The sequence below is a fragment of the Macrobrachium nipponense genome, chromosome 39 (genome assembly GCF_015104395.2).
Source record: "Macrobrachium nipponense isolate FS-2020 chromosome 39, ASM1510439v2, whole genome shotgun sequence".
Taxonomy (NCBI): Eukaryota; Metazoa; Arthropoda; class Malacostraca; order Decapoda; family Palaemonidae; genus Macrobrachium; species Macrobrachium nipponense.
This window is the reverse complement of record NC_061099.1, coordinates 29,410,387-29,428,932: the sequence shown is the minus strand read 5'-3', so window position 1 is coordinate 29,428,932 and position 18,546 is coordinate 29,410,387. Positions and strand designations below refer to the sequence as shown.

General features: G+C 38.4%; 1 protein-coding gene across 3 annotated transcripts in view; it reads left to right on the top strand.

The window, feature by feature from the left end:
- The window catches only part of LOC135210241 (uncharacterized), a 20,180-nt gene extending 2,642 nt beyond the window's left edge, over positions 1–17,538 (top strand). For all 3 annotated transcript variants that reach the window (XR_010313475.1, XR_010313476.1, XM_064243089.1), the window contains exons 2-4: positions 15,800–15,954; positions 16,473–16,666; positions 17,155–17,538. Coding sequence is in view for 1 of the 3 variants with exons in the window: in XM_064243089.1 (XP_064099159.1) it covers positions 15,800–15,954; positions 16,473–16,666; positions 17,155–17,217 (412 nt within the window). In the remaining 2 variants the exon portion in view is untranslated. The remainder of the gene's footprint in view (positions 1–15,799; positions 15,955–16,472; positions 16,667–17,154) is intronic.
- Positions 17,539–18,546: the final 1,008 nt, after the last annotated feature.

The window sequence follows — 18,546 nt, the reverse complement described above, 5'->3', positions numbered from 1 at the left end:
GGACCTTTGGAGATTTTGCATGGATTTTTGTAGATTTTACATGGAACATTCTAGCTTTGCATACACCCTTCTAGATTTTGCATGGACCTTCTAGACTGTGCATGTTTATGCCCTTTTAGATTTTTCGTGGACCTTTTTGTACTAGACTAGATTTTTCAAAGACCCTTCCTGACATTGCACCGGCCTTTCTAGACTTTGCCTGGACCCCTCTAGATTTGCGATGACGATGGTAGAGTTTTCATGAAAGATTCTAGACTTTGCACATACCCTTCTAGGCTTGGCATATACCCAATTTGTCTGTGTATGTACCCTTCTAGATTGTGCATGGACCTTTCTAGACTTTTCACTGACCTTTTATAGAATTTGCATGCTTTTCTCTAGAATATCATATACCCTTCTAGATTTTCATATTACCTTCTAGATTTTGCATGAACCCTTCAGGAATTTGCATGGACCTTTCTAGACTTTGCATGTACCCTTCTAGATTTTGCATGGACCATCCTAAACACTGCATGTACCTTTTTGGACCATCCTTAATACTGCATGTACCTTTTTGGACCATCCTTAATACTGCATGTACCTTTTTGGACCATCCTTAATACTGCATGTACCTTTTTGGATCATCCTAAACCCTGCATGTACCTTTTGGACCATCCCTAATACTGCATGTACCTTTTTGGACCATCCTTAATATTGCATGTATCTTTTTGGACCATCCTAAACACTGCATGTACCTTTTTGGACCATCCTTTATACTGCATGTACCTTTTTGGGCCATCCTAAACACTGCATGTACCTTTTTGGGGACCATACTTAATTAAACTTGCATGTACCTTTTTGGTACCATCCACTTAATTACTGCATGTAACCTTTTTGGACCATCCTTGAATACTGCATGTACCTTTTTGGACCATACCTTAATAACTGCATTGTACCTTTTTGGATCATCCTAAAACCCTGCATGTACTTTTTTGGACCATCCCTAATACTGCCATTGTACCTTTTGGTGGACCATCCTTGATATTGCATGTATCTTTTTGGACCATCCTAAACACTGCATGTACCTTTTTGGACCATCCTAAACACTGCATGTACCTTTCTGGGGCTTGCATGAACCCTTCTAGGCCATGCATATACCCTTCTAGATTTTACATATTATCTAACAGATTCTACATGTACCCATCTTGATTTTGCATGTATACCCTTCTAGACTTTTAATTTTTCTTCTTGATTTTGCGTGGAACCTTGCAAGGACACTTTTTGACCTTACATTGACCTTTTCAGAGTCTGCATGGACCTTTCTAGACTTTGCATGGACTCTTCTAGACTTATTATGGACCCTTCTAGAGTTTGGATGTTCCTCCGAAGAGTAGTCATGGAACCATTTAGATTTTGCATGTACCCTTCTAGATTTTGCATATGCCTTTTCTAGGTTTGTCATGGACCCTTCCCAGCTTTGCATTGGCCTTACTAGAATTTGCATGAATCTTTCTAGATTTTGCATGTTCAAGACTTTGCATATTCCCTACTAGCTTTGGCATGAACCTTCCTAGATTTTGCATGAATTCTTGCACATCTAGATTATACATGGTGCCTTGTCGATTCAACATAGACCCTTCTAGACTTTGCACGACCGCTTCCAGACTTTGCATGGACCATTCGAGGCATTGTATGGACTGTTATAGACTTTAATATACCGTTATAGACTTTGCATTGACTCTTCTCAGCATTGCATGAACCCCTCTAGACTTTACATGGATACTTATTGATTTTGCATGGGGTTTTATAGACTTTCACGTTTCTAGACTCGACATAAACCCTTGTAGACTTTACATACACCCTTCTAGACTTCACCACCCTTATGTACCCGTCTAGGATTTTGCATGAAATCTTCTAGACTTTGTAAACAATTTACATGACTCATGTAGACTAAATAGACCATTCTAGACTTTGTATGGATGGACCTTTGTTGACTTTACACGGGACCTTCTACACTTTGCATGGACTATTGTAACAGTACATGGACCATTCTAGGCTCTGCATTGACCTTCCTAAACTTAATATGGACCCTTATAGACTTTTCATGGACCATTGTAGACTTTTCATGGACCATTGTAGACTACATGAACGATTGTAGACTATACATGAACCTTCTAGATTTTACTTGGACTATTGTAGACTTTACATGGACCATTCTAGGCTCTGCATAGACCTTCCTAGACTTAATATGGACCCTTGTAGACTTTTCATGGCTCTAGACTTCACATGGACCTGTCTTGAGTTTACATTATCCCTTCTGGACCTTCGATGGACCGTTCTAGATTTTGCACAGATATTTATTAACTATGGATGGTCCTTGTAGACTCCACGTGGACCTTTCTTGACTTTGCATGTACCCATCTAGACTTCACACATAGACATGTAGACTTTGCTTGGACCATTTTAGATTTTTCATTAACCTTTCCAGGCTTTGCATGAACTCTTTTAGACTTTGCATGAACCCTTTTAGACTTTGCATGAAGCTTTCTAGACCTTGCATGAACCCTTTTTTAGACTTTCCACGGACATTTCTAGATTTTGATAGACATCTAGACTTTGCATGAACCCTTTTAGACTTTGCATGAACCCTTTTAGACTTTGCATGAAGCTTTCTAGACCTTGCATGAACCCTTTTTTAGACTTTGCACGAACATTTCTAGATTTTGAATGGACCCTTCTAGACTTTGCATGAACCCTTTTTTAGACTTTGCATGAACCATTATAAACTTTGAATGGACCTTTCTAGACTTTGCATGAACCCTTTTTTAGACTTTGCATGGAACTTTCTTGAGTTTTCATGAACCTTCCTAGATTTTGCATGAACCCTTTTTTAGACTTTACATGGACCTTTCTAGATTCTAAATGGACCTTTCTAGACTTTACATTAACCACTTTTTTAGACATTGCATGGACATTTCTAGATTTTGAATGGACCTTTCTAGACTTTTCATGAACCTTTCTAGACTTTGCATGAACCCTTTTAGACTTTGCCTGGACCATTTTAGACCTTGCATGAACACTTTTTTAGACTTTGCACGGACATTTCTAGAAGTTGAATGGACCTATCTAGACTTTGCATGAACCCTTTTAGACTTTGCATGGACCATTCTAGACTTTTCACGAACCTTTCTGGACTTTGCATGAACCCTTTTAGACTTTGCTTGAACCCTTTAGACTTTGCTTGAACCATTCTAGACTTTTCATGAACCCTTTTTTAGACTTTGCATGAACCCTTTTAGACTTTGCATGGACCATTCTAGACTTTGCATGAACCCTTTTTTAGACTTTGCATCGACCCTTCTAGACTTTGCATCGACCCTTATAGAATGTCAGTGGACATATCTAGACTTTGCACAGACATCATTTCTGAACTATGGATGGACCCTAGACTTCACGTGTAAAACTTTTAGACTTTGCATGGACCATTATGGACTTCTCATGCACCCTCCTAGACTTTGCATGAACGCTTATAGATTTTATGTAGACTTCTCTAAGCTTACACGAACTAGACTCACTAATCAAGATATCACATCTGCAGAATTCAGTGACTGTTTCTGACAGACATTTGACCACACTTCATGACACAAACGACAATAAATGTATAAAATTTGGTTATTCCTATAAACAATTGACCATGAATCAGTAAGATGAAACATTAACCCCCACTCAAAACACATCTGATCTTACTTGCTTGATAAACACATCTGATCTTGCTTGCTTGATAAATGACCTCCACTCGACAAACATAAGACAACCAATACACAGCACATGGACTCTTTAAATTCACAACTGACTTTGCTTGCATAATTGCACACTTTTCCAACAACTGGCCACAGTTACATAACAGATGGAAGTTGAGATGTATCGAAATAAACGTTAGATAGTACGTGGATTTACCACGACAAATAACTAAAATTGTAAAAAATATGGAGTCTCGTATACGATTATCCGACAACATTCACATACTGTTTGGTCTTCCTGGAAAACATTTCACTATGTATAACACTGCATGACACATACAGACTCCTCAACAATCACCTAACGAATCAAAGAATAACTTCTTTCAGTTTTCATCTGAAGATTGGAAAATAAACCCACAAAATTACCGTGTGTAACGTGTTTACTTATAAGTATTTACATTTTATTTTACTCAGCACTCGAGTACTTTCAGGCCCTATCTGTGGCCCATTTTCAAGAGATGCGTAGGTTGTCAGCCTGGGTCAAGGCCCAGCAGTCCTCTGGAACTTCTTGTTGAGCCATCATTTATATGATGGCTGTTCTGGTTTCCTTGAGAGTTGCTCATCCCCTCTTGTCGCTTTGATATCCTGAGCTGATGGTCAATGGGATTAACCCTTGCGGTAAGTGAGTGGTCACCTAACGAATGTTACATGATACGTGGATCTTCCATGATAACTAATAACTACTATCGCAAAACACAATGGCGCCTCCCAAACAAACTAATGACCGTATGGACTATTTTTGACAGATAATTGGTCACACTTGCCTGACACAAGACTTCTCAGCACACAAGTGACGAATGATGCAGAACATGTGAACAGGAACTTGTTTTTTTTTAGACTAATAACTAATAACAGGGGAAATGTGAATAAGTGTTATAACAGGTAATTAAGGCACACTGCCAAGAATTTTTGGAAAAACTCTGACAGACGATAGATACTGCGTGACAAAACAATGAGCCATTAAGGTGAATTATATGATTGCACCCAGCAGTTAAAAGCAAAATATTGATACAGTAAATCTTGACGACAAAAAGTTAAAATAAATTTAGCTGGAGAACAATTAAACTCTTTCAAAACGGTGCGCTAAATATAACTTGTAAATCAGGGTCTTTTATACTTGCTGTTCAAAGCAGGCAAACTTAGTGATGAACAAAATACAGCCGAAAAGGTGATAAATCGTCCGTTTTTGTAAAGGGAAGATCGAACACAGTTATAACACTTCAATTCTTTGCCAACAATCAGTGTGGAGCACTGAAAGGGATTCGTCACGATCGGTCCGGAATATGAAACTTTTATTTATATATACGCTCCAAACTCCCAAAAACAAACGTATAGATATAAATTGCCGAAAAGTAACTTTCTCAAATATCGACTGAAAAATACATTTAAAATATGGCCAAATAAGACAAATAATCCCTTGATAATACGTCGTGCTTTCTTACCTTGGTCATATCCTAAGACGCTAACATGAACGATATCTCAATACACACCTGGGAAAATAAATTAAAGGTGGGTTTAATGGTAAAAAAAAAGAAAAAAAAGGTTACTTTGCATTTCTAGTATCCAAGGTATTAATATATTAACCAATGGGTTAATTTACAGTAAATAAAACGCTACAAATAAAAAATGCGCAAAAGAAATCAATCGAGTTTTCTGTACATCTTGCAGTCAAGGCCACTGAAAATAGATTTATCTTTCGGTGGTCTGGGTATGATACTGTAAGACCCGCGCCTCATGGTGGCCTGTGTAGTTACGTTGCCAGGAGCACGATTATGGTTAAATTTAACCTTAAATGAAATAAAAACTACCGAGGATAGAAAGCTGCAAATTGGTATGTTTGATGATTGGAGGGTAGATAATCAACATACCAATTTGCAGCCCTCTAGCCTCAGTAGATTTGAAGATCTGAGGGCGGACAGAAAATAAGAGTGCGGACGGACAGACAAAGCCATCTCAATAGTTGTCTTTTACAGAAAACCAAAACTGGAAAAACAACCAGATTCATTGAAGAGTGGGTCTAAGCCCAAACATTTACACGAACATTATACGTGTTTACTTCCAGACTAATTAAAACACAAGATTATTAATCTATTAATTTAGTTACAGTGAAAAAAAATGGCTGCAAATAATAAGACTATATTTCTTGTTCTAAAGGGTCCACAATTTACAAAGTGTTAAGAGTCCGTGTATAATTTTTAAGACTTTACAAAAAGCTTTCGAACCCTTCCCTGGGTTCATCGTCAGTCCAAATGGAAGGGAAGGGTTCGAAAGCTTTTTGTAAAGTCTTAAAAATTATACACGGACTCTTAACACTTTGTATTATTTTTGACCCTTTAGAACATTATATATACTTTCGCGATAGAGAGTTTTTCCCTACTATATTTCTTGCCTGAAAAGCAAGACCCGAAGAACGAAACGTTCCACTTCCATGTTCGAACAATAGCGGTCTTGGTGGATCTTGGGAGCAAATAAGACCGGGAGTGAATATGTGATCTGATTTCGTAAGAGCAATAATGTCAATTTAGTCCTGGAATTGCTGGTGGGGGCTTCTCGCTCCTTCCGGCGCGTGGTGGCTCCGTGAAAGTTGATCAGAATATCGACTCGAGGAGGTTAATAAGCACGTATTTACGCATAGTAACGCCAATGCGTCTGGGTTCTTCCAGTGGTGAAATATACAGGAATACTGACATAATACTACAACCGCTATTTGACGGAAGAACGGGGATGTGGCAATATGTATACGTTACTATTACCCTTACCAGACTTTACCTTACAGACCTTACAGCTCGTTTGGGTTGTCCCAGGTCCCTCAGTGTGAGGCACCTCACAGGGCACCAGGTCCATAATTCGTCCCTGTTTTAACGAACTGAAGTAACCCCGCCCTTTCTTTTTTTTCATTTTTTGAGTTTTCCAGCCTAAATGACTCGGTATAAAAAAAACCGATTTTGACGTCTCTATTCATAATAGTATTACGTGTACTATGTAGCCTTGAGCATACGTAATTGGGCTACAGTTTGGTCTAGTAATTGGAGGATGGATGATCAACATACCAATTTGCAGCCCTCTAGCCTCGGTAGTTTTAAAAAAATCTGAGTGCGGACAGAAAAAAGTGCGTACGGACAGCAAAGCCATCTCGAATAGTTATCTTTTACAGAAAACTAAAACTCTATAATACAAAATACGTGCTTTCGGATAAGCTCTCGTTAGCGGAGCTCGAAGCAGCTAGTAATCCTATCGAGTGCGTTAAAACCAGACTGGCTGGGATTATAACCAGAGAGTTTTGGCCACATGTCATAAATTAAGATTAGGCACTGAACAAGCGCCACGGAGCACAGCTAACATCGCATTATCATAATCTAGGAAAGTATTACAGTTCGGAGTTGATAATGGCGAACTTGGTTGGGGAAGACGACGAGAGAGAGAGAGAGAGAGAGAGAAACACTGGTAAGAAACACTCAAAATGTTCGTATATTCGAGTCACTCTGTGATACCCACATTCATTCAGCGTTTTAGAGTATTACAGTTCGGAGATGATATTGGCGAATTTGGTTAGGAAGACGACGAGAGAGAGAGAGAGAGAGAGAGAGAGAGAGAGAGAGAGAGAGAGAGAAACACTGGTAAGAAACACTAAAAATATTCGTATATTCGAGTCACTCTGTGATACAACGCCATCTTGAATCACAATTCAAGATGGCGGTGGTTATACCCACATTCATTCAGCGTGTTAGTATTCTTTCCAGCTTCTTAGGAACGGTAATTAGACCAGCAGGATACTTCCGCGAGTTTGTAATAAATTCTGCGTAGAGTGAAGAGGACCTCTTAGACAGAAAATTCTCTCTCCCAATCTAAACTTTGCACGCAGTGAAATCGCCGATTATGTGTTGTACGAGACAACGCTTCAGAACGAACTCGTACTATTAAACCACGTGCGCTGCTGTTACGGAGTGTTTCTGGATTAATACATTGAAAGACTTACGTTATATATAAAATAAGACACCAGAAAGACAGGTCTCTGCTTAAGTTGTATTTCAACGGAGATCTTTCACACTCACGATTGACCCCTGATTCCCCCTCTATATCTGACGAGAGCAGCCAGATTCGCTGAACAGCAGTGCCTGAGTGCAGTAGATGTGTACTACCTCGCTGCTGTCGAACTTCTGAGAAGTTCCAGAGGTCCTTTATTCCTCCTGACACCTTTGGGGGGAATGTGGGACAGTCTCCCTTCAGAAGTTGTGTAGTTTGAACTTCAGAAGTTGTGCAACTGGAACTTCAGAAGTTCTGGCGATGATACAATGCATTACTGCCCAAATAATGTTGTCCGTGTATTTTAATGCATTTTTATCTTTTTATGAATTTATCAAATTTTTTTTTGTTTTTTAATAAACAGGACCTCTTCCTTTTGTATTTCCCATTACCTCCTCAACTTCAGAAGTATTGCAATTGGAACTTCAGAAGTTAAAGCGATGATAAAATGCATTACTACCCTAATATATACTGCTCTCCTTGTATTTTAATACATTTTTATCTATTTATTAATTTATCAATTTGTTTTTGTTTTTTTAATAAATGAAATCTCTTTTTTTTTTTGTACTATTTCCCATTCCCTCCTCTGAGATCACCCTAATACTGTTCTTCGTTTATTTTAATTCATTTTTATCTATTTATTAATTTATTATTTTTTTTCTTTTTTAATGAATGAAATCTCTTTTTTTGTACTATTTCCCATTCCCTCCTCTGAGATCACCCTAATACTACTGTTCTTCGTTTATTTTAATTCATTTTTATCTATTTATTAATTTATTATTTTTTTCTTTTTTAATGAATGAAATCTCTTCTTTTGTACTATTTCCCATTACCTTCTATTACTTCTTCCTAATGAGTGCCATATTATTTGGAAGCTTGAATTTCATGTCAACGACCCCTTTTCTGGGCTTGTTCTTCTTGAATAGGTTTCATCTTCTAAATAATAACAATAATAAACAAAAAAACAAATCCGCGCCACGCCCTCTATAAACAACGCATCAATAACAACCTGGCAAATGGAATATAGATAGATAGATTGTACTTCAAATCAACCTTTCTCCATTTTCCTTACGCCACACGACCTCCGAACTCGTAATGGAAAACATACAGACAATGCAATTAAATAACCCTAACAATCAAGACCTCTAGCTAGATCCATTTGTCAAACCTTCTGTTTGGGGTCCTCTACATACGAACGAGTTTTTTTTATTTCTAGTAGAATTGCGCCTAACGCTAACTAGAACTTTGTTACTTGAATAAACACAGACAGATAGATGACAGTCCTGTGCTCTCAGGTTCACCTTATAAGTCATCGAATCTGGGTGGGTGAGACATATGTGTTAAAGCCAGTATTGGATAAACACTGGCACACGTGTGCTCTGTACTGTTATTTTTTTTGTATTTTTAACAACACATTCTTCTTTGTTGAAATATTTTTATGGTTATTGTTTTGTCGTAGTACCATGTTCACAAGAGGAATACAGAGAGTTAAAAGGAGTTACGAAGAGTTACAAGGATTAGGATGTCTCCAAGGCTTGTTAGTCCATCCGGGGAGACATCGTGTGCTCACTTATCTGTAGGAGCAGGTTTTACTGTGCATTAACAGTGTCCTAATGATTTTGTCTAGCTTTCATTTAAACTCTTCCACCCACACTGTTTTGCTTAGTTTTTAAACACTTCTGGTGGCAGTTTATTCCACGTGTCACATATCTTGTAATGTAAAGAAGTACCCATAATGGGATGTCTTGTATCTCTTCAATTCTAGTTTCCATCCGTTATTTCTTGTCTGGTTTTCGTTTAATGTAAATAGATTACTGTCTACTTTTGTTATGCCTTTCAGTATTTTAAATGTTTCTTTTAGTTGTCCTCGCAGTCGTCGTGTTTCTAAGCCATACATGTTCAGGCTCTCATATGCAGGTTTCGTTGAATTCTATGGCTTTTTAGTTGTTGATCACCTTCTTATTAGTTTGACAAAATTTTCTTAAATCTTCTTCTTATCGTCAAACTAATGAGAAGTTGATCAACAACCAAAAAGCCATAGAATTCAACAAAATCTGCGTACATTAAAAACTTTGTCTCCAAAAGCATATACATACATATATCTACCATTCATTCTCGCACCCTCTACCTAATGCATATTCGATCGCAAGCGCAAAGCAATTTGGCGTCAAAGCGCATTGTTTGTAATCGAAAGCAATCTTGTTTCAATTACAAGGAAGGATGATAGGACCACGCTAGTTCAGAATAATCCTCGCGTGACTTATACTAAAAGGGAAAGGGGAGCTGGGATTAACAGAAAGTAAGGACTGCGAATGTAGATTTTGACGTACAAAATATATGTTCATTTCTCTAAATACCAGCTACGTAAGTGGGATATACAGGGAATGTCGAATGAATTAACAAGGTATGGAACGACTACGACACCAAACCTCGCTTTCTCCGATCGAAATATTCCAGAACACTTTTGACATTCTCTGGAATATTGATTCACTACATTCCGGACACAAACCTGTGAGACATTATACTGCGGTAGGGACCTCTGGGTACCTCGTACTAGCGGAGTGTTTGGCGACAATAACTTCCCAAGCGGGAAGGTTTCCAGCAAGATTTAGAGATTTTCCAGGTTCTGGATGTAACACAGAAACTTCTTAAACGGAAATGTTTCCAGCAAGGTTTAGAAATTTGTTTCCAGGCTCTGAGATTAAAGCAGAACTTCCAAAACCGTGAAAGTTTCCAGCAAGGTTTAGAGATTCGTTTCCAGGTTCTGGGGGGGTAAGGCAGAAACTTCTTAAACGAAAATGTTTCCAGCGATGTCTGGAGATTGATTTCCAGGTTCTCGAAGTAAAGCAGAAACTTCCAGAACCTTTCGCAAGATCTAGGATTGGTTTCCAGGTTCTCGAGGTAATGAAGAAACTGCTTAAAAGAAAATGTTTCCAATAAGGTTTAGAAACTTATTTCCAGGCTCTGGGGGTAAAACAGAACTTCCAAAACAGGAAAGTTTCCTGCAAGGTTTAGAGATTTTCCAGGTTCTGGAGGTAAAGCAGAACTTCCTAAACCGAAAAGTTTCCAGCAAGGTCTGGAGATTGGTTTCCAGGTTCTGGATGTAACACAGAAACTTCTTAAACGGAAATGTTTCCAGCAAGGTTTAGAAATTTGTTTCCAGGTTCTCGAGGTAACGCAGAAACTTCCAAAGTGGAAATGTTTCCAGCAAGGTTTAGAGATTTTCCAGGTTCTGTGGGTAAAGTAGAACTTAAAAAACCGAAATGTTTCCAGCAAGGTCTGGAGATTGGTTCCAGGTTCTTGAGGTAGAGCTTTATCAATATTATTATTATTAGATAAAAGTCTCCACATGACACAAGCACACCAAAGGAGCCATTGACTTGAAATTCAAGCTTCTAAAGAAGTGTTGGTTTCAACCTCCCACCGCAGACCTCACACTGCAGCAGTTGCTGATTGTGATACAGTGGCAGTGATTTTTCACCGCCCTGGTGGAGACGCGAACCTACGACATTTGAGTGGCAATTCACAACGCTAACCACTATACCAGCGGGCTAATGAAAGCAAGGCAATGTCTCAAATGTGAGCTCGACACTGTATAGTGTATACCAACTAAACTTCCCACAATTTCAGCTGACCAAACAGCAAGATCTGTTTATAGAGAGAACACGCTTTCTAACTCTTGTATTCATTTTTACTCTTATCGTGATGTCAAGGTGAAAGGTAACGTGCTGACCAATTACCTTTTTCATGCAAATCGTGCGTGTGATAAGGATCTTTTCGACAATGGGTTAAACTTTATAGCTTCAAGTTTTAGCAACTCATGCTGCACCTAATATTTTATAGAAGATTGTCTCTCTTAGGGCTAGGAGAATGCATTGTCACCCAGAAGAAAAATTTGAACAACCGGTGTTTCACAAATCACTTTCAACAAAGTGCTTGAAGATATTTCGAAAAAACTAAATATAGATAAACACGGGTACAATACATTGATTTCCAGCACCCTTCTATATATACTCTTGGGAGGCTATCATCAAAAACACTATATTTGTCTAAAGAAATTGTTTAGTATTTTGGTAAACATTAAAAATGGATGTATTTCAGGCTGTAAATCTAAAAGTAATTAGTTCTATAGCTCAGCACGGTGGCCTTGATTATATAGGCTATACAGAAAACTCGATTGTGCTGAAGAAACTTCAGCGCATTTTTGACTTGTTCTCGTTTGTTCTGTGCGTCAAGACTTTTCTGTGTTTTGCTCTCTCTCTCTCTCTCTCTCTCTCTCTCTCTCAATCCTCTAACGCTCCAGTTTTCGTGACAGACAGTCGGCGCAATAGTTATCTCTTAACTGGGCCATAAACCAGAGAATAACTGAATAAACCAGCAGAGAAAAGCAGGTTAACACAAGACAACGAAAACCAAATATTACTTACTGCCGGTATAACTAACATAATAGAATTTAGACCCATTGCAAATGGCTTCCGAGACGCTATCGGTTAGGCCTATAGGAAATGCATGCGTCAATTTGAGGGGCGTCTTCACACAGGTGGTCTACTACATTTCGAAGTCTCACTCTGACAGATCGACAGTCTTCAGAAAGGTCTAAAATTAGCCCCCCAACTCAACACCACCGCCATCTCGACTTGCCCTTAGCTCAGTCAGTAATTTCAGTATGCCTTCGTTCGCTGTCTTTGACAAATGTCGAGTGACAAATATGCTTGTCAATAAATAGGTCGGTATAAGTACAAGACACAAGTGATTTCGCATTAAAACAAGTAAAAGAAAATGCCCCGAAAATGGATCTCTTGGTGGTCTCGGTATAATGCTGAATGAGCCGCGCCCCGCGAAAATAAAGATCAGGTGGTGGCCTTGCCTATAACGTTGCCAGAAGCACGATCATGGTTAACTTTCAACGATCATGGTTAACTTTCACCTTGAATATAATGAAAACTACCGAGGTTAGAGGGCTGCAATTTGGTACGTTTGATGATTGGAGAGTGAATGATCAACGTACTAATTTGCATCCCTCTAGTTCTTGTTGGCGCTGGAACCCGGCGTTTCCCTACCTACCCCGCCCTACCCGGGGTGGACAAACAGGTTTGTAGGGCGTGGGTGGCTGTGTCATATGTCTCCCCTCCTGTCACCCTGGGAAGGATAAACAAGATCAGATACCCTCGGATGCTATTATTATTATTATAGATCAGTCAGAACAGCTTCCATGCAAGCAATCAGCTAAATGACATAGATTCCCAGAGCAGTACCTTTAACTGATGATCTTAAACATGATGATACTCTTGGCATCTCGAAGATTCGGAATTTTTCAGATGGTTTCGTTTTGTAGAAAGCATTTTTTCCCAAAATTCTTAATACTTTTTGTCATAATATAATCGTATCAGCAAAATTGACAAATATTGATAACGTATTTTCCAGACCCTTTCGTTCAAGAGTGGCGAGTTCAAATCGCATGATAATCATATATAAGTCAATATATTTTAGCAAAGAAACTCGATTAGAAAAGAATAATCACTATATTTTTCCACATACACTTCGTTCTCCGGTAACCCACATTGGCAATTTTGAAAAAGCCATTGATTTGGAATGAACCTCTGTGTCAATCGTGCATTGGAACGTTGCAAAAGTGAGTTGAACAATGAGGGGGTTCTCTCAGTAATGAAAAAAGTTATATACGCATTTCTAATATATAGATATCATAATAATACGTTCATTACGATAAGATGCTATATAAGTCTAATAATCTTGGGCTGCGCAGCGATGCTCATTAACGAAAACCCCCCCTTTTTTTTGTACCTTTTTTTGCTTCCTCGACTATTGATTTCATGCAAAACAATGTTCATTGCACAAAGAAACATCTCTCAAGAAAAAATTGGAACAGGGAGAGAGAATATCCATTATTGCCCATAACGAACACGCACGGCTTGTTAACGAAAAGCATGAACACAAATATTTAGTGTTCATTTCATATATATATATATATATATATATATATATATATATATATATATATACAATAAAATTGATTATCTTACTAAAATCTTCAAAATAACATAAAACGAGCGGCAAATACAAACTAAAAATTAATCACAAAATTACGAAAATAATAATTAAATAACTAATTAAAACTAAAACACACAAAACAAAAATAAGGTGAAATGTAAACAAACTACATTTCGCCTTATTTTTATGTTTGTTTTTGTTATCGTAATTTTGTGATTACTTTTTAGTTCGTATTTACCGTTCGTTTTATGTTATATATATATATATATATATATATATATATATATATATATATATATATATGCATGCATTAAACTACAAATGTCCTTTAATATCCGATTCGCTCTGCCTCGGAATTGATATATTTTCATATATGTTAACCGAAAGGGAATTTTTTAGTTGATAGTAATTTCGTCCTTTCGTGGGTTCGAACCAGCGGACCAGCGTAGAAGAGAAATCATGACTGTCAGCATGTTGTTCACAGAGCACAATATTGATATATACACAAAGAGACAATTTACTGCTAACATATTCCTGTACATTAAATAACTATCATCTATAATAGAAATTTTCTAAAAAGGTAACTTATCAAAGAAGCCTCCAGATACAATCAGTGACTGAAAACTTACAAACAATTCAGTTAGAAGAAAACCTGGACATAACAGTAATTATATACTTTGAGGCTATATACTCGGAATGACATTCGACATACACCGGTTCCGGTGGTATGGTTAAGTTAGTGCCGTGGCTTGCCGTTCAGATGTGGCGGGTTCGCGCCTATTATGATCAGTGACTGTTGCATTGTGGGGTCTTTGGCGGTGGGAGGTTGAAACCAACAACATTCTTTGGAAGCTTGAATTTCAAGCCAGTGGCCTCTTTGGTGTGCTTGTTCCGTGTGAATAGGTTTCGTTTTCTGAAATAATAATAATAATAATAATAATAATAATAATAATAATAATAATAATAATAATAATAATAATTTAGAAATATATACAGAAATATACAGAGACAGGAGAAAGACAAGCAGAACAGAGGACTGGCATAACAAACCAATGCACGGACAATACATGAGACAGACTAAAGAACTAGCCAGCGATGACACGTGGCAATGGCTACTGAGGGGAGAGCTCAAGAAGGAAACTGAAGGAATGATAACAGCGGCACAAGATCAGGTCCTAAGAACCAGATATGTCCAAAGAACGATAGATGGAAATAACATCTCTCCTATATGTAGGAAGTGCAATACGAAAAATGAAACCATAAACCACATAGCAAGCGAATGTCCGGCACTTGCACAGAACCAGTACAAAAAGAGGCATGATTCAGTGGCAAAAGCCCTCCACTGGAGCCTGTGCAAGAAACACCAGCTACCTTGCAGTAATAAGTGGTACGAACACCAACCGGAAGGAGTGATAGAAAACGATCAGGCAAAGATCCTCTGGGACTATGGTATCAGAACGGATAGGGTGATACGTGCAAATAGACCAGACACGACGTTGATTGACAAAATCAAGAAGAAAGTATCACTCATTGATGTCGCAATACCATGGGACACCAGAGTTGAAGAGAAAGAAAGGGAAAAAATGTATAAATATCAAGACCTGAAAATAGAAATAAGAAGGATATGGGATATGCCAGTGGAAATTGTACCCATAATCATAGGAACACTAGGCACGATCCCAAGATCCTTGAAAAGGAATCTGGAAAAACTAGAGGCTGAAGTAGCTCCAGGACTCATGCAGAAGAGTGTGATCTTAGAAACGGCGCACATAGTAAGAAAAGTGATGGACTCCTAAGGAGGCAGGATGCAACCCGGAACCCCACACTATAAATACCACCCAGTCGAATTGGAGGACTGTGATAAAAAAAAGAAAATAATAATAATAATAATAATAATAATAATAATAATAATAATAATAATAATAATAATGATGTGACGATCCCCAACTGACAGCTCGCGTCTTCGTGAAATAATTTCCTTTTTGCAGATTCAACTGGAAGACGGTGATGTCACCACCTAGCGCCATGGGTTCTAAGATCGTTGTGGTTGGATGCGCAATCCTAGGGCTCGTAGGACTCGTCGCAGGAGCTCCTGAGAGACGCATTCGGGGCCTAGAGGAATCTAACATTCCTGAGGAATTTAGTTAGTATAGAACCTACCCACCCTCCCCCCACCTTCCCTCGCTATCTCTCTATCTAAGGTTCATGCAGATAAAAATGGCATATGCTTTGCGATACCAGCCTTTAGTCTCTCTCTCTCTATGGAGACCTAGATGACTTGCGTTGGGATACCAGCCTCTCTCTCACTCTTTCTAAGTTCATACAGACCTAGATGACTTGCACTGGGATATCAGTCTCTCTCTCTCTCTCTCTCTCTCTCTCTCTCTCTCTCTCTCTCTCTCTCTCTCTCTCTCAAACTTAGCCTATTCTTTTTCCAATCTTTTCTAGTGTTAAGCTCTGAGTTAAATAAAAAAAATCAATATATTAAATGCAAATTCTATTCTCTTTCTAAGCTTTTCTGTTATAAAGTTCTGAGATAAATTTTAAAAAACGTGAATATACTGAACGCAATTTTTCTCTCAGTTATTCCTAAAAATAAACCGTTAGTTACGTATGAATGAGAGAGAGTGAGAGAGGACACTCTATCTTCTCTTTCCTCAGTGATTGACGAAAGCGTCTCGCACCCCGTGGTCCTCCTGCATCATGAGGAGTGCCCAACTTGTGACAAGGTGAGCGATATCCAGATCGTCTGCGCTAGCAACAGGAAGATCTACATCAACGAATGCGTCTTCAGGATGGAGAAATGCACGCAGGAGAACCTGACCGCCGTCGAGTGCACCGATGCTCACAGGGCAGTAAGTATATAAAGTCTTTTGTTGGCAGTGACTGCGTGATTATAACCGATCATTTCTGCTTCGATACAAATGGTCCAATCTGAATAATAGCCATCACAGAAAGCTTGCTTCGTAGTACATTCTACGATCACTTCGATATGAAAGGAGGATTTGGTTGGCCCCACGGTCCAGATAGTTGTATCTAGACCGTGGTTGATCCCATCTCATGATAAATAACTTTCTCGGGAACGTATTTGCAGACCAGAACGGAAGACTTTACTGGAAATGGAGGCGAAGAAAAAAGCTAAAAATTGCTTGCAACTAGGGCCCAAAGGAACGTTACCAAATATCCTTTAGTCATGTTTGCAATGAATCACATGAGACAACACTGAGGGCACTAACTTCCTTAGGGGACTTCATTAAACGAAATTTCCTTCGATTCACCCTAATCGAAAAACAATGCCATGCCAACCTTATTACAATAAAGTTTTCCCTTTTTCCCTTTTCAGCCTCAGAAAACTCCCATGATGCACCAGTACGACGTCGAGTACAACTTTTCTCCTAGACTGTAGCGCACTCTCCACGCGTCAGGAATGGGACTATGAGATTTCTCATATTTGGAGCGTCAAAGTGATTGGCCATTTTGATATATTTACTGTGGCTCAACGAGTATGTTCTAAGAGAACAGCATTGAATAACTAATAGAACAAATTCTTAGAGAATGTCTTGTAATTTTAACATATTTTACGTTTGCTATAAATCTTCTGTAAAGTACCTAGTACTACTGAAACGTACTTCTTGTCAAATCCGGTTATTTGCAATGTATTAGAAACCATTTTATAGTCAATTCAGCATCTCCAATGCACGTAATAAATTTCTAAAACTATTATAACTGTACGCCTTGAATTTTACCTTCTCAGCAAAAATGAGTCTTTATATTATTACGATTTACAGTGCGATACTTCTTCATGAGAGAGAGAGAGAGAGAGAGAGAGAGAGAGAGAGAGAGAGAGAGAGAGAGAGGAGAGAGAGCGAGAGAGAGAGAGAGATAGAGAGAGAGAGAGAGAGAGAGAGAGAGAGAGAGAGAGAGAGAGAGAGAGAGAGAGTCTGTTTCTTCTAGGGTGTGCGAGTATTACCTAAGTAATGTACCATTTCCGTTTTGTGGAATGCCTCTTGGTACCTGGTCTTTTTCTACCTCTTCACTTTGAATATTTCTGTACTTATTTTTATTTCACGACATATATACATAGAACTGTCAGTAAATACTTAATTGAAAGTGTTACTTGTTTTAACAGTCAAGTAATTTAGTCGGCATTAGCCTGAATAACACTTAGTAATTCTACTTATTGTAAAGAAACCTGCAAAATACACACATCATTTTAGGGCATGTCATAAGCGTTCAACTTATAATTATGACTGGTTTTTAACCAGAGATCGAGAGTTGAATACACTTTCAGTGGGAGGCATTGATATCTTCCCTTCGAGCAGAGACCAAGGAGATTAGCTTGGCTGACTTCCAGTCTGGGCAGTGGCATCTGCTGGACCAGGAAGCAGTTGGTGTAGTCCTTTTTACCATCCCACTGGGTTTTTCATATTTCAAAGATTATGGATGATCCTCCATCAGAAGTTAATCATTGGTACTATTGTCTCTGGCCATTGTTTGGATCATAGCAGTGACGATGAACTTAGAGTCATATCAGATCTGGTTTGTGGAAATTTGTCGGTGCCAGACTGTTTGGTGGGTTAGTTTGTTTGTTTAGCGCTTATACATTGTTTGGATCTGTGCAAAATGAATTTTTCTGGTACTAATTTGGCCGTTATCCTCCTCGAATGGTGGGAGAGTTCCTGGATGATGTCAAATACCTGTAGTACGATAAAAATAACACGGTCTATAGAGATAC